Genomic DNA, 17,716 nt, shown 5'->3' with positions numbered 1-17,716 from the left:
GTTCTGTTCATGCTTGTGTATCGAGCAGCTGTTTAGTGTCATTTTAATATTGTGAGCTGGTCTTGAGATGAGTTAAGGCCGTGGGACTCAAGGCCACGATCAGATAATTGAGGTGAGTTACAGCCATGGGACCCAAGGCCACGATCAGAGCATGTTTATAGTATGCAGTAAATAATTGCTCCACACATGTGTCAATTATATAAGATTTAGAACAAAGAAAATAGAAGTATGTATGTGCTAGAGATATTCTGTAAGCCTAATGAACAAAGAAACTCAGACTGCACATGTGCTGACAGAAAACAGATAGAAACAGGACAAGTGCATCAGGAGCACACCTCCCTGTGTCAATAAAGTGTTGTTAGCCCCATGGTGTCTCCAGCTGAAGTCTGTCCAGCGGTATGGCAACTCCTCGTGCATTTTTTCGTTTGGGCTGCTCACCTCCTAGAACCCTACGTCAGCCTCCCTCAGCTGACAGATATCTTATACAGTACATTTCAGTATTGTCTTCATCTGCAAATACATGTACCACACAGTAGTAATGATCAATCTCAGTCTTTGCTTTCTTTGGTCTTAGAGAGTCAGATAAATGGATAGCAAAGATAACAAAGTCATAGAGTGCTATAATATAGTATTTCCTTTATTTCAATGACAGAATTTATTTAAAGAGCTTAGATATAATATCCTTGCATTTATGGCATCATTAAGAATCTGAAGCAGTCACATTTTAAAAACTTCATTTCATGCGAGATGTTATCAGTTAGAGAAGTGCTCCTGAATTTGAGGGGTTGCTGTCATCTCAGACGGAGTCCATAAAAAACGTCAACACTCTGCAGTATTGCCATCATGACAAGAACCCAGACAGATTAATTTTGGAAAGCCCTGTGACATTCTAGGGCACAGCCAGAAAACGATATTTCAGAGGGACAAAGCTTGAATTACAGAAAATGATAAATGAAATGGTCTAACATGTATTTCTCTTACAAAGAGCTAATACTTTTTTGGTTGATAATAACATCTGCCAGTAATTATGAAAAGAGCTGACAGATGCATAGTACTTACTATAAGCCAGGGCTGTTCTAACATTGACACAGATTCATTAATCCCCATAGCAACTCTACAAGGTGGGTACTATTATTATCCCCATTTTATTGATGAGGAACTGGATAAACAGAGAGGCTAAATGACTTTTACAAGGTGGACAGTGAGAAACCAGCACAGGTGTTCCAGCCTGAGTCTATGCTCTTGGTCACTGCTTTTCCCTTTTTCTTTTTTTTTTTTTTTTTTTCAGTGGTGGGGAGGTAATAAGGTAATTCTATTTTAGAGGAGGTGCTGGGGGCTGAACCCAGGATCTTGTGTGCTAAGCATGCGCTCCATCACTTGAGCTGTACCCTCCCCTCTCGAGTCTGTGCTATTAGCTGCTAATCTGCACTGCCCCAAACAGTAACTCTGGGGGAACTACAGTTCATTCATTCATTCACTCCTTTAAACTTGGCCTTCCCAGTGCCTGCGATACAGCACTGAACAATACAACATGGTTCCTGCCCTAAATGAGCTTGTAGCCTTCTGACATATTATCTTCATTTTACCCAGGAAGAAACAAAGTCAAGAAGATTAGCCCTTTCTTGTTAACACCAGAGGGTACATGAGATGCTTTATTTCATTTTTGCCATTTGACTTACACCATGGGGAGGGAAAGCTGTCTTGCAGATCCTGCTGCTCACAAGCTTGTTAATCCCAAATTTTTTGATTGTCCCTTACTTGATACTTGATCTGAGAAAAGATGAAGTAAACCTAAAAAGATTCTAAAAGAGAGTGTGTGGTTTATACAGGGTAACTAACCAGCCACTGTTTACTATCCTAACAGGAATCTGTAGGGATACTTCTTTTCTCTCTTTTTTTTTTTTTTTTTTGGCAGCTTTTAAAAACCAAACCAAACCAACCAAACCAAATCACTGATAATTCAACAGCAGATTCTAAATCAACCCCAAGGCAGCAGCTAAACTCGGTTTAGACTTACAATGTAGCTTCTGGTGGCTGGGTTGAAGAACATATCTCTACCCTGAATATAAAAATCATTCATGCAGCTTTTCTCAAATGGGGCAGTGAAAAATTCTTGCTCTGGCTTGATGATACTTTCATCCCCTTGGAGGACTTTCATAAAACAGCAGAAATTATAGAAGCCTGAGGACCAGGTTTTCAGATCATAGGGTTTCAGAGGCAATTTTATGTGCAGTATCTCAACATATGTACACAGCACCTCCCACAGGGTGTGTACTTTTACAAATACATGCTTGTCATCCAAAACCTATATAGGAAGAATGAAAACACAAACCAGGAAACTAACTATTTTCACATTTTTAGTACACAGATTTTTCTTACGTTGCTGGTAGTTAAAGCACGTGTGCAAACACACACACATATGACGCTGGTAAAAAAGAAGATATAATAAAAATAAATTTGCAAACCATGATACATTTTTGTCTTAAAGATAATTTCTTTTGTCTTAAATTACTGAAAAATTAATTAAAATCCTTACAGTCCATTCATAAAATTACAAATGTTTTAGATGAAGAAAAGCAAACTTGTTAATTTTTAGTCCAAATTAGTAACTAAAAATAAAAACACTAAAATATTCTTTGCAGTGGTATTGTAATGACAATTTTTTTTAATTTCTCAAACCTAGAAGAGGACTATTTACATATCTGTTCAACATAGTGTTTAACAGCCATTAAAAAGGATTTAAAAGAGTTATAATTATTGATATGGAATATATAATAAAAGGAAAAAGCAAAAATATTATGAAATAATAATCTTCCTTTTTGGAAGACAAAAATATCTACATATAAGCAAAAATGTTTAGAAGGATTTTAAGATTCTTTATGGATAATTAAGGTATAGATGATTTTTAATCCCACTATTCTTACATTTTCAATTTTTGGGGGTAAATTTTTATAATAAAAAAATCTTTAAAATGTTCTTGCTTAAATAAGTTAATAGATATATTTATGACTGCATTCTCTGGCTATTAAAAAAGATCTCCTAGCTTTAGATCTGAAACATACATTCCACAATGCAGATTCTGACTGACTTCCCTCCCAGCCCACAGAGAAGGCATGGCTGGGGTGACATTTCAAATGCCATTCCAGCATCCCAGGTAACTTGCAGGCTCCCAGCCAATGGCTGCAAAGAGACTGACACTGATCTGGTTGCTCCCAGCTGCAGACCATCATAGATGAGGTTAGATTCATAGGCTCATGTTTTTCTCTGTCAAAAAAAATCAAGAAATTTTAGGCTTTTACTTTCACCAAGGGAACAAGAAGTAGTTTGATATTTTTATGCAAAAAATAACAACAAATCAATTTGAACCTGATGAAAAGGCATTTGCTCAAAACAGCACAGTAGCAATGCAGGTGCTCAGGCTGGCAGGAACTTGTTGGATTCCTGTGGGTGCTGGACTCCTCACATGGAATTCCCTTCGTACTCCATAAGGCCCGTTGTTGTCCCCATGGGTTTGTGGCCATTTGTGGTGCACAAAAGTCTCTGGCTTTGCCACAGTTTCAAGGCCTTTTTGGGCTTATGAAAGGTTTTGCACTTAAATGGAAGTTTTATAAGTCCCACTCACTGATGTAATTTACCAGAGTTATAGTCCAGATCTGACATTCTAGACTCTTAAAATCTTGTAGACATTCAGATGGTACAGGTTTGGATGTGTATTCACCTCTGCAGGCCTGGACCAAATTCAATAAAACCACCCAGACAAGTTCAGCAAAATGCAAAGAAATTTTTCTCTCTGCAAGACTGAAATGTCTGTGAAGCTATAAAAACTTCTACATCTACAAAAATAGGGAACCAACTCATCAATAACATATCTATCCATATTACATGGCCATTTAAAAAAAATACCGCATTTACTGCTATTAAATTCTAACTGGCTTTTGCCAAAATTGTGTCCTAAACTGTAAGGAAAGTATATAAAGGTAGACGCTTTTTGACATTTTAAGAGAAAAAGGAACCCTCCTACACAGTTGGTGGGGATGTAAATTGGTGCAGCCACTATGGAGGACAGTATAGAAGTTCCTTAAAAAACTAAAAATAGACTCTGTGTGATCCAGCAATCCCATTCATGGGTATATGTCTGGAGAAAAATATAATTCAAAAAACACATGCACCCCAATGTTCACAGCAGCACTATTTACAATAGCCAAGACACGGAAACAACCCAAATGTTCACTGACAGATGGCTGGATAAAGAAGGTGTGGTATAGTTTTTATACACACACACACACACACACACACACACACACACACACACACACACACATACATATATATGTATATATACAAAGTGAAATAAGTCAGAGAAAGAAAAACAAATATTCTATGTATTAACATATGTATATATAAAAAATAAAACAAATTAATTACTGTAACAAAACAGAAGTAGATTCACAGGTATACAGAACAGACTCTGGGTTACTAGTGGGGAGGAGGAGAGGAGAGGCAGGATGGGGGCAGGGGATTGAGAGGTACAATGTACTATGTACAAAATGGACAGGTTACAGTGATGTATCATACAGCACAGGGAAATATAGTCATTATTTTATGGTTCCTTTAAATGGAACATAATCTATAAAAATGTTGAGTCTCTGTGTTGTACACCTGAAATTAATACTATGTAAATCAACTACTCAATTACAAATTTTTTAAAAAGTTTTCTTTCCATATTCTTTGCAATAAGTTAGAAGCCAGCGCCATCCAATAGAAACATAATGCAAGTCACAATTTTCCAGTAATCCCATTTAGAAAATAAAAAGAAATAAGTGAAATTAATTCCAGTAATAATTATATTTATCCCAAAATATCCAATATACTATCATTTCAAAAATGTGATTAACACTTTTAAAACTTATTAATAAATATTTTACATTTTTGTTGCACTAAGTCTTGAAAATCCATTTCCATGTATAGAATATCTCAGTTCACAATAGCCACATGTGGCTGGTGGCTACCATACTAGACAGAGAAGATTACACCATTCACACTTCTGATAAATTACCTGCTCTCTTCCTTATTTAAAAAACTTGAAGAAAATGCTTTAGATATTCCCTATATCAAACAAAGCAACCTTGAAGGGTGGGGAACATCTTCATTATGAAGTGAAAAATAAAGGTAAGAGAGCCATGGTTACATGTATGTTAATGTAACAATACCTTCTTAATTAATTCAGGACTTTACAACCTTTCTTCATAGGCCAAGGATTCACTGTCACTGGGCAGTGTTTTTCAGTATTATCATCTTTGGAATTGAGACGCTTCTGATGACCCTGCTTTGTGCATCTGTACATAAAAGAAAATAACAAAACAGAAAAAAAGACCTTATTAAAGGTAATTTAGGGGGGAGGGTATAGCTCAAGTGAAAGATCATATTCTTAGCATGCACAAGGGCCTGGGTTAAATCCCCAGGAATTCTTCTAAAAAGAAAATAAATAAGTCAAAACCTGATTATCATCTTCCTGCAAAAATTAATTAATTACTTTAATTAAAATTAAAAAAAGATAATTTAGTGCAGGCTTATCAGGCTACAAGAGCTACAGTGAATGTCCCTCCTCCCCCATTCATTTAGAGGAAGTCTCACAGGATATCCCAACATAAAGGCTAAAATATAATTCAGAACTCTTTCTGATGGTCAGCATGATTTTAACAAAAAAGTAGATAATTACCTCCCTGGTGTCAAAGCTCTGTCAAAGTTGGGAACAGAAAATTTAGTAAAAATGGTTTTGCAATTACCTTCAAAAGAAATGCTGAGAAATGATCTTCTCTGTTGGAAATTAACCTGTTTTTACATTCTGCAGTAGGCATATGTATTTACAAACCAGGTAGGAACTGGATCATAGTTTACACATACTTTAGAAACTTAGAGACTGATTTGAGATTTGCTGTCTACCTGCAAGTCTATTTATCAGGTAATAACTATAAGCTGGCCACTATAATAAATTTTGTTTCCCTGTTTGCTTAATCCTCACAACAACTCTGTAAGCTGTTATTATTACCCCCATATAACAGATAAAGAGCTTGAGGCAGAAAATAATTTGGGTAACTTGGTAAGTGGTGGAGCTGGGTAAGACTGCAGCCAGTCTGACACTCAAGTCCATTCTTCTCACAGATGTCTAATACTGCTACCTACATTCAGTTGATTTCGTATTTAAGTGTGTAATTTCTAAGAGTGCAAAGCTATATTAGTACTGCAGGGTAAATTATTCTTTTGAGATGTGGTTGCCAAAAAAACCAAAAACAAATAAAATCAGGGTGCCACTGGGGGGAGGGCTAACTGCATATGGACAGACACAAGGGGACTTTTTGAGGACACAATTGCACAACTCTAGAAATAGCTAAAATGACTGACTTGTACAATTATAATGTGTGAATTTTATGGCCTGTAAATTATACTTTAATACAGCTATTAAATTAAGAAACTGGTATACAAAATTAAGCCTAAAAATACTGATATATGTAATATATATATATATAATATATATATATATATATATATATATATATTATATATATATATATAATACACACACACACACACATCACACAAAGAACAACAGGCAAATATCATTATTTACTGCACCATTCCCCTTCATGCAGCTTCCTTTCCTCACCCGTTCCTGAAAAGATGATTCATTTTTAAAATAGTCTTTTAATTTATTCAGCAAATAATTTTTGACTGCCAACTATGTACCCAGGACTAGTCTAGGCACTTGGAATAGATCAATAAATAAAACAAAAGTCCTGTCCTCATGGAGCTTGGAGTCTAGCTGGAGCGGGGGTGGAGATGACAATTCACACGACAGAGCATCAGAGGAGGTGGCATGTTAGGAAAGAGGAACCATGGAAAAAAGAAAAAAGGGCAAGGTAAAGAGAGTTGAGAGTATGGGATGAGGGTGGTGGTGTATTAAACATCAGAGCAGGCCAAACTGAGGACTGAGGTTAGAACTAGGACTAGAAGGTGAGAAGGCCCAGGGGGATGGAATAACCAGCGCCGAGGCCAGCACGCACCTCACATGCTCCAGGATGGGGGAAGGGCTGCAGCTGCGGGGAAGGGGCAGTGCAGATCCTGTAGGGCCTTGGAGGACGTTGTAAGGACTGTGGCTTTTACCCAGAGTGAAATGGGGAGGCACTACCAAAGGATGACACAATCTAACTTAGGTTTTCAAAGGCTTACTTGACTGCCAGGTGAGACTAGTCTATATGGGTCAGAGATGAAAAGAGGGAAGCCACTGAGAAGGGCTGTGCAGGAGCAGAGGACAGTGGCTCAGGGAAGAGAAGTGGCAGTGGAGGCAGGAGCCATGGTGAGAAGTGGCTGGATTCTGGATATGTTTTAAAGGCAGCGTTAAACCAGATCTGTTGACAAAATGCATGTGGTATGTCAGTGAGAGTCAGAGTAACTCCAAGTTTTTTGACCCAAGCAGCTGGAAGGATTAAGTTTCCACTAACTGAATGGGGGAGGCTGCGGAAAGAGCCAATTTTGGGGGTAGGAGGACCAAGAGCTCATTTTTTACACATGTTGGTTTTAAGATTTCAGAGTTCCAAGTGAAGATGTCAAATCAGCAGAAGATTGTAATAGTCCAGAGTTGGAGAGAAAAAGTCTAGTGGGAGACAGAAATTTGGGAATCATGGGTCACACAGGCAGTACAGGAAGCCATGAAACCCAGGTACTCAAACATTAAGATAACCTGGCATTAACCATAGAAGTTATCCTTTCTCGTGTCCCTAGTCCAGAATCAACACTAATTGAGCGACACCTGATCCCTTGAGGGCCTGCCTACTAGGTGTGTATATCAGTTCTGTTTCCCAACCACTCGAGTTTTTAAAGGGAACTTACAAATGAATTAGTGCAAGACACTGCCTCCAGTGGGTGGGCCCACAGCTGGAGTGGGAGAATGGGATGGTGCACACTACTCCCTACGGCCATGTGTGTGTGTGTGTACGCATGTGTGTGTGCGCATGGGGATAAGTTACATCTGGCTTAAGAAAAACAGCTAGTAAGTCTAGAAGCAGAAAGATAAAAAGAACATCCAGATCTGGTAGAGGGAAAAGGGGAAACACTGTGTACTGTAAGACATATCCCCATAATGCAATTTCCCATCATTTTTTCATTAGGAACACAATTGGAAAGGGGGGAATTATGCAGATACTTGTGATGTACACAAATTTTCTGGCCATGTAACACTGAATATCTACATATGTAGCAAGTTGATGATATTTATATCTGCTTCAAGTTTAATAACTTAAGTTCACAACAGAGGGAAAATAAAATATTAAAGACTGGTAGAACTATCACAGAAGGCCTTTCAATGCTCAGAATGGAAGCAAAAGCAGCTCTATCCTACAAAGAATGTCATTAAGAGTCAAGGATGTTTATATTTGCTTAAGAAATTGAGAGTTACAACTTCCTGCTTTAAAGAATTAATTTTAAGACAGATACCACACAACAAGCGACATCTATACTGGTGCTTTCTTAAAGCTATTTTTAGTTCCTGCTTGTTCTGATGTACTCCAGAAACACTGCAAAGAAAAGCTTCCATTCAAAGGCTTAAAGGAATAAAGAAGAAATAACACAGCATTCTTTTAAGTGTTCTCTGTACTGAGACTCACTTGCAACTGCAGCACCCTTCCACAGGTCTACATTTTTAACAATAAAGTCCTTTGTACAATTTTCCAATTGCTATGTGACTTTATGTCATTCTCTCACTCAGAAGCAGAATGCAGTACCAGAAAATGACACATCATGTCTAAAACTACAGATGTGGAAGATGAACGTACACCAGGAAACAGCCAAGTGGGAGGGAAAGGTTTACCTTTTAAGTCACCATAATTGCAATTACAACTTCTCCCTGCTTCCCCTGTGAAGTGAAGAGCTAGTTTTTTTCCAGAAAAGCTCTCATTCTGAGAACTGTCTTCTTTAAAATATTTGGAGATTCTTTTATAAGGTTCTTTCACTTTTAAGTCTTTCTCCAACTCTACATCCCATAACCAGTGTTAAAAATATCCAATAACCTATTGTTACTGAACATACTCTACAAGAGCTGAGGTTCCCCAGGGTCTGGATCCCAGAACTCTGCTACCAGATAATCCTAAAGTCTTCCTTCCATAACTGACCCTTCTGCCAATTCCCAGCTGTGGGCAAGGTCAGCTTTTCAGACCAGGTAACTTTCTAACTCTGCCTAAGAACATACTACTGCCAGTAATGGAACTCTCAGACAGGAAGCAAATAAAGCCTCTAATGAGGGCTGCCTCCTTCAAACAATCAAGATGCCATCACCAAGCAAAGATTTAAACCTACTGCAAAACTTCTGAAGACATCTTAGAAATAACATAGTTTCTATAGATGCATACTATTTGCTCTGGAATAGTGATTTCCAATGGAGGGAACAAAGGACCACATGACCCAAGCAATTTTTTAAAACTACACATAACCATCCCTCTTCACGTGAGGATTCAGGTAAGCCCGTCTGACAGGTCTAGGTGTAACAGAATGACAGCCCCTCTAGGAGTAGGGTGAAAAGCAGCGAGGTAGACTTTTAGTGAAAGGGGGTGATGTAATAGGCCCCATCTCCCACTTACCTCCCACCACAGGACAATCATCTCAGATCGAGAACAAACACTTTGAGAAACAGAGGCTGTTTATGTTTTTATGGTTTTCTGGTGGAAATAATGCCCTGAGTCATGTGAAGTTGTGGCTGCAAAATTGAACAGGGGACCAGATATTTTCACATTCAGGACACAAATACTCAGCCCCCGGGTGGCCACCATATCTGCTCTCCCCTTTGCCTGTTCACCCCAAAAGCTGCAGGACTCTCCTGTTTGCAATGACACCCACCACTTCTCACAAATTCCTGCCAAGTTCACGTCAGCAGCTGGTGGTGTCAAAGTCACCATTTGTACTGCTCTGATGTTCCTCCATTACTTTATATTCCTTCTATTTTCTCTGTTGTCTTCCTAGCTACACTTGCATTCAAAAGCTGGTTACCACACTAACATTGCCTCTGTAATGAGTCCAAGATATAGGAAGTAGGGATTCAACCATAACCAGTCCCAGAATACTTGTCATGCCACTCTATTTTCCCAACAAAATACTATGGTATCCCTCATCTCACCCAAAGAACCACTGCATTACTTAGAGGTTGTAAAAGTAGTGGGCTTTCTCCACTGGAAACACTGTGGTTTGTGGTAGAGTTGTGCTTCCAGTTTTTGCAACTAGTTACAAGGAAAAAGACATGTTCTGCAAATGTTCTTCAAGTGTTTGGAATTTAAACTTTTATTAGATACAGAGCCGGCAGACTAATTCTAATCTATGAACACATGGTCATATTACCAAATAATGTTCATGTCTGCCCTTAGACATGTAAGAACTTGAATTATACCTGCAGTCTGTAGGCCTTTAGAATTGGATGTGAAGCATCCTATAAGATAAAAACCTCCTATCCAGTCACAGAACACCTTACAGACAACATCACATTAATGCCACTGAATACATTAGTATAGTCCATGTATGGTTAAGTTACATCTCCAATTTCTCAGAGCTGGAAAGGAGATGTGTAGAAAAGCTGGAAATGCCCAATTACCAGAATAGCTCAACAGTTAAAGCAGACTTCTGCACCTCCCAGAGCAGAGGACTGTGGGGGCATTACCCACAACCCTGCCCTCCCCCAGGATGTGGCGTGCAGTGAGGTGATGAAAGCAAGAGTGAAACTGCTCTGGTCCTAGAAGAACAGAGCTGTAAAAAGCTCGGCTTCAGTCCAACCCGCTCCCTCTCCCAGTTTCCCTCCCACCTACGTGACAAACAGAGCACAGTCAGGCACTTTCTGCCCATGACGGTGACTACTAGCAGGAAAGGGACCAGGATAAAAGCATGTCCTATAAAATATCAGTCTGATTTTAAAGACTATGTTATAAACAATGAACAGCACTGTCAGAGTGGGACACTTGTGAGGCACTCAAATAAGGAGGAGGAGGTTGAGGATCCATTTCCAGCACATCCATGTCTTTTATCACTCCTATTTCTGACCTTTCTTTTGCCACTTTTTGTAGCAGTACCATCACTGGCAGGTAGAGGGGCAGCAAAATGACTTGGTCGTTTGGCTGATGGGGCTACATTTCCCAGCACTGGAATGAAAAGGCACTGGAAGAGGATCAGCTGGAAGATGTGAACCACAGCCCTGGCCTGTGCCCAACACTAACCATGTGACCCTGGGTTAGGCTCTTACTCTCTCTGGGCTTCCGGCTGTTTACTTATAAAAGAAAGTTTAGTCATTCCACTTATATATCCAATATGAAATGTAATGTGAAAGTCAAACATAATAATATCTCACCTGCTTGCCTCAGGGAACTGTACAAGCACTGAACACTATGTGAATGTAAACACAGAGTTAAGAAAACTGTTTAGGTAAAGCACTAAACTGAACATGGAGATAAAGTTTTATGGATTTTCTTGGCTTTCTTTTTTAATTGCAACACTGAATTAAAAGTTATTAGTTATACTCCACACCGTCACCCCTGTGAATAAATAAAGTAGGTAAGCACTGCCTGGATGCCTGCTATTGCCCGATGCTAAGCAGGGTGAGGGGTATAAAGGAGGCTGAACAAGGGAATCTCCAGTTACCAGCTAAGCGAGGAGGCACATTGGAAACCACCCGGGAATGGTACAAAGTCAGTACTCAGAGCCAAGATTACAAGCTACTGATCATAAACAGTGCAGGAATACAAAGAGGAGCTAGAAGTAGTTGGAGTAAATAGGGAAGACTCTATGAAGGGAATGGGGCTCCAACTAGTTTTCAGGGCAATTCTAAGCTGTTTTAACTGAGGGCTGGATAGGAAAAGGCTGCAGACTCCTGTCTTTTGATAAGCTACAGATTATCCTAGGAGGCTAAGGCACATAATGATTGGAACAAATAAGGTAAGGCCAAAATGATGGATGGTCGAGACTACCTGGCTGACATCTGGTTGTGGTAAGTCTTTGACTTGGCTCTAGATGTTGGAGGGTCAAAACTGTAGGTTGACTGAAAGAGGAGGGGAAAGAATATCCAAGAATTCAACAGAAGAAAAAATTCATGTATGAGGGATGAAAGCTCTTCATCAGAGTATCAGCAATCAGAATAGACACTGGAAACCAAAAACATACAGTTCCAGGAGCTGAAAAAATGTGGAGGGTGGTGAGAGAAAGATAAATCAAATACCATTCCAAGCCTTTGGGTATTCAAGACCAGAAGAATGATTATCCCACTGAATAAGTGAAGACAATGCAAGAAAAAGATTGTGAAATCAGCTTTAGACATGTTGAATCTGACATATGAGCTAAGAGTAGGTGTTCTCTAAGAAGCTCAAAATTCAAAACTGAAGCACAGATGTAGAGTACAGACTCAAGTTGCAAATGGACAAGACATGATAAATCTCCTAAAAGAAAACATAGGCAAAACATTCTCTGACATAAATCTTAGCAATGTTCTCCTAGAGCAATCTACACAGGCAGTGGAAATAAGAGAGAAAATAAACAAATGGGAAGTAATTAAACTCATAAACTTCTGCACAGCAAAGGCAACCATAAGTAAAACAAAACAACAACCGACGAATATGAGAAAATATTTGCAAATTATATGACTAACAAAGGCTTAATTTACAGAATATATAAACAGCTCATACAACTTAATAACAAACAAACAAACAAAAAAAACTCAACCCAAAAATGGGCAGAAGACCTAAACAAGCATTTCCCCAATGAAGACATACAAGTGGCCAATAGGCACATAGAAAAATGCTCAATATCACTAATTAACAGAGAAATGCAAATCAAAACTAGAATGAGGTATCAGCTCACACCAGTCAGAATGGCCATCACTCAGATGTTCATGAATGATAAATGCTAGAGAGGCTGTGGAGAAAAGGGAACCCTCTTACACTGCTGGTGGGAATCCAGTTTGGTGTAGTCATTATGGAAAACATGGAAATCCCTCAAAAAGCTAAAAGTAGACACACCCTATGATCCAGCAATCCCACTTCTGGGTATATAACTGGAGGGAACTCCAATGTGAAAAGATACCTGCACCCCAGTATTCATAACACTACTGTATACAATAGCCGAGACATGGAGGCAACCTAAATGTAGCAACAGATGACTGGATTAAGAAGTTGTGGTATATTTATACAGTGGAATACTACTCTTCCATGAAAATGACAAAATAACACCATTTGCAGCAACATGGATGGACCTAGAGATCATCATTCTAAGTGAAGGAAGCCAGAAACAGAAAAATACCAAATGATATTACTCATGTGTGTAACCTAAAAAAAGAGAAAAAAGACACTGTGAACTCATCTACAAAACAGAAATAGACTTGCAGACTTAGTAAACAATCATAACGTTACCAGGGAAAGGAGGTGGGAAGGGATAAATTTGGGAGTTTGAGATTTACAAATGTTTGCCACTATATATAAAAATAGATTTTAAATGAAATTTCTTCTGTATAGCACAGAAACCTACGTTCATTATCCAGCAATAACCTATAATGAGAAAGCCGATACAGCCACCAACTGAGGAAGCAAGAGAAGAAAAGAGAGTTAGTTATACTGGGCTAGAGCCCACTTCTAAAGTCCTTGTCAGACCCTGAGGCTGCCCCCAGTACACTGAGCCCACTTCCCAGGAACAGGCTTACATGACATGCATCCTGTGAACCTGGGGCAGCAGAGGCCATCTCCAGGACTGGCTCTGGGGGAGATGGGAGCAAGTCCACCTGCTCCCCCTGGGGCAGCACCCCTCCCCGCAACCCCTGCCTCTTGACCGCACCACTGCTGCCTCCCAGGAGCCCACTGACTTGGAAACAAGTGATCCACGAACCTGGGGCAGCAGCAGGGAGAGGGGCACTGCCCCTGGCAAGCTGGTCGATTTGCCCCATCTCTCCCATGGCCTGTCCTGGTCTCGGCCTCTGCTGCCACTGGCATGGTCCCCAAGTCAGCCTGCTCCCATGAGGAGGGTGCGGTGTGGTCGAAGGCAGCAGCAGGTTATGGGGTCTGCCCATGGGAGCCTGTGGATTTGCTTCAAACTCCCCAGCGCATGGCCTGGGCTTGGCCTCTGCTGCCCCAGTTTGGTGGAACTCAGGTTACAGGTCAGCCTGCTCCTGGAAGATGGCCACTGTGCTGTCAGGGGATGGCGGTGGCTGCGATGGCAGGATGGGGGCTTCCTTGTGAGAGCACGGGGGTTTGCTACCACTTCCTGCTGTTGTTGCAGCCACCCCCACACACTGAACACACCATGCCCACCACCCAGGAGCAGACTGACCTGTAACCTGAGTCCCGCAAACCTGGGGCTTTAGAGGCTGCCCCCACGGTCAGGCCATGGGGGACTTGGGAGGAAATCCAGGGGCTCACACAGGGCAGCCCCTATCCCATCCGAGGCTACACGACCCGCACCTAACCCGCCTCCCAGGAGCAGGCCATGGTCTGAGGGCTAGTCAGTGATGCTCCAGGGCCTTCCGGTGCCCTCCCACCTCCCAAGGCTGTACCTGCTATCCTAAACACAGGTATAAGTGGTGGCAAAAACATGGGGTTAAGGGACTACTAATGTGGGGGGGGCAGCACCAAGAACCACGGTGGCAGCCGGGACCTACCTCAGGGTCCTAACGGGATGCGGTACTTGGACCTCACCTATGCACCACTCCCTGTGCACCTCCCTGTGCACCTCCCCAAATGCACAGCCTAGGCATCACCCTCTGGCTCCTCGACCAGCATGCCCCCACCAGCATCCCCTAACCTGCCTGGCAGCAGCAACGGAGCTGAGGGCAAGCGGCAGCCCAGACCCCAGGCCGTGTTCCTCTTCCAGGAGCTGGTCCAGGAGCACCCCACTTCCGCCAGCTTCCACGCATTCTGGGCAGGTTCCAGCATCCACATGTCTCTGTGTCTGCGTGTGCATGCCCCTCTCTCCCGCCTACAGCGTAAACTGTTCAGGTGGGGCTCCTGCTGTACCTGACCTGGCCACTGGGGCCGGGAGGAGCAGGGTGGTGAGTGGGGCCCCTGCTCCCTGCCCTGCCGGGTTTCCATCTCCAACACCCCCATCCCGCCACTGACTGGGTTCTGGCACTGACCTAGAACCATGACCGCCCTGGGCCAGGCCAGCCCCTCCCAGCACCACTTCCCCTGCTCACCTTCCCCTCCCTGTTACTACCCTCCCACCAGACCTTGAAGACAGGGCTCCTTCTCCTCACACCGTGGTCCCTGCCCCAAAACTCCATCCTGCTAGGTCCTAACCTATGGCTCCTGCACCCCCAAGCTTACCCCTCATGCCTCACTGCAGGACCCCCAACATCCTGAGATTGTACCCCTCACCTCTCAGCCAGGTCAGTTCCAATCAGAATGGGTCCCTCACCACACAACCTGTACCCCCTCACCACAGGATCCCCTTCACTCTTGAGTGCACTCCTACCCTGACCTGACTCCCTCACCCTTCACCCTGTGGTTGGGGTGGGGAAATCCAGGCTCCAGTAACGATGACTACTGCCACCAGTAGGGGATCCAGCCTAGTGTGCACACGCATAGTTAGTGTCTGAGGCTACAGGGTGAGGCCGGCTCGGCTGGAGGCGGTTCCAATTCCCACCATGGTGCCCTGATCCCCACGCCCTGTGCCTCAACTGAGCTGATGGGTCAGAGTGATCCCAGGTTACCAGTCACTGGCCTGTGGGCCTTGGGTGGTTGATGGTCCTGGTGGTGATCTGGACCCCTAGGCAGAGGCACTGAGCACGTGGACCCTTGGGGGTGGGGGAGTTCAGAGGGTGCACTTGAGCCCAGGGGTAGACAGCAGATAGTGGGCTGGCTGTGTGCATGGGGCTGTGTGCATGGCCTGGGCTCAGCCCAGGTAGGTGCAGGGAACTTGGTCATTCACACCAGACCAGAGGGAAGAGGGACAGGAGCTTTGAAAGTGTCAATATTAGGAAGCCAAGGTTGGAGAGCAAAGCAGGCAGCTGCATTGGCCAGGTCACCTTGGAGCCCGCCACAATGCTGGCCCCTTGCATCAGGATATTAACACTTTTACACTCCTATAAAGATAACAAGTTGCACAGTAGAAAAACTTTGTTTTGTTGCAGGTTTTACAGGGACACCATGATCTGATCCACATGAACAGCTGCAAAGGATTCCAAGAACAAAGAAATCCTACACCAAGAAGTTTGCAACAACCAACAACAGCCCTTGCCCTTTTTATTAAAAAAAAGGGCCTGAAGTCTGACTTGGGGAAGATAGTTCTCCAGGACATTAGTCTGGCATTACCTTGGTCTGCAGCTGTCTATGTGGATCAGGTCATAGTGCCTCTGTAAAACCTCTAACAAGACAAAAGTTATTTTCTATTCTGCAACTTGTTGTCTTCATATCAGTGCAAAAGTGTTAATATCCTTAAAGATCAGAGCCTTAAGAATAGGCTTTCCTGTGTATTTCAGGCTAAAGGTAACATTGTTTTACAAAAGGTGCAGAGCCAGCAAGACTAAGCCTAGAAAACAGGGCACAGGGTTAAAGCCAAAAGAAGAGATCTAATATGGAGTCAGGTTTGTTCTTTTCTAATATAGTATATTCTATTTATATATTTTAAGTTTACAAGAATAAAGTTTAGCCTTTTCCCATTTTAAATTGTGCAATTAAGGAGCATTAGATGCATTCACAATGCTGTGAGACCAACACCACTTGTTTCAGACTATTTCCTTCCTCAAAGTAAAAGCTTGTATCCCAAGCACACCCCACATCCTCCCTCCCTCAGCCTGTGACAAGCCCTAATCCCCTTACTCTTTCTGTATCTTTACCTATCCTGGAGGTTCCCTATCAATGAAATCATATAAATGGTGGCTTTTTCTTTTTTGTCTGCCCATATATCTTAAGCAGGAATGGGTGAATTTTTTCTTTTTATGTGAATTAGCATTTTTGTATTTTGAGAGGAAACTCCAGATGGATTAAAGATGAGACATACCAAATGAAGCCCTTTTAGTAACTCTGTGCATAATCTCGGGGTAGGCACTGCTGTTCTAAGTGTGAAACCAGAGCCAGAAAGGAGATGCTTAGCTCTTCCTGTGGCAAAATAAAACCAAACAAAACCAGAAAACAAAGGCCAAGAAAGAAAACTGGAAAGACAAACCACAACCTGGAAAAAGAGTTCCTCATGACCCAAGTTCAGAGAAAGTCTTCACATCCCTGTGGCCCAAAAACCTCTTGAAACCCAGTGTTCTGAAAAGAAACAAAACACATACAGTCAGTTCCAATGAGAGGCAGTGCAGGTGGCCAGTGTGTGTCAGGTGAGGACACAGGCAGATGGACACACCGCGGAGGCAACATTTGTCACCATCACACTGGCAGGTCTTTAGCCTGGTGACAACCAGCTCTGGTGACAATGTGAGGAGGCAGAGGACCCAGCAGATTGCCTGGAAGGAAGAGCAAATGGACGCTCCTCTCTGGGAGAACAGGATACAGGACACATAAAAGTGCCACAGGTGCATCTCTTCCCCAGTAGTGCTGATCCTTAGGGCTGATCCCACCAAAGTTCTTGTGCAACTTTCAAAGATGATTTATCTTCAGTAACATGAATTCAAGATAATCAATATGTCATCAAGGCATTTTCAGAAGTGACCTTCCCTGGGCCCTAACAATACACACACATAAATACACACATATACACATAAATATAT

At 42.0% G+C, this 17,716-nt stretch overlaps 1 protein-coding gene across 1 annotated transcript in view; it reads right to left on the bottom strand.

Moving 5' to 3' along the window:
• Positions 1 to 17,716, bottom strand: part of LOC135322186 (anoctamin-6-like) — a 46,539-nt gene that overhangs the window by 6,172 nt on the left and 22,651 nt on the right. The window contains 4 exon segments of the mRNA XM_064489997.1: positions 1,682 to 1,746; positions 1,748 to 1,791; positions 2,018 to 2,305; positions 3,199 to 3,251. Of these exon segments, the coding sequence (XP_064346067.1) occupies positions 1,682 to 1,746; positions 1,748 to 1,791; positions 2,018 to 2,305; positions 3,199 to 3,251 (450 nt within the window).

This window comes from Camelus dromedarius, chromosome 9 (genome assembly GCF_036321535.1).
Source record: "Camelus dromedarius isolate mCamDro1 chromosome 9, mCamDro1.pat, whole genome shotgun sequence".
Taxonomy (NCBI): domain Eukaryota; kingdom Metazoa; phylum Chordata; class Mammalia; order Artiodactyla; family Camelidae; genus Camelus; species Camelus dromedarius.
This window is presented reverse-complemented; position numbering and strand designations above follow the sequence as displayed.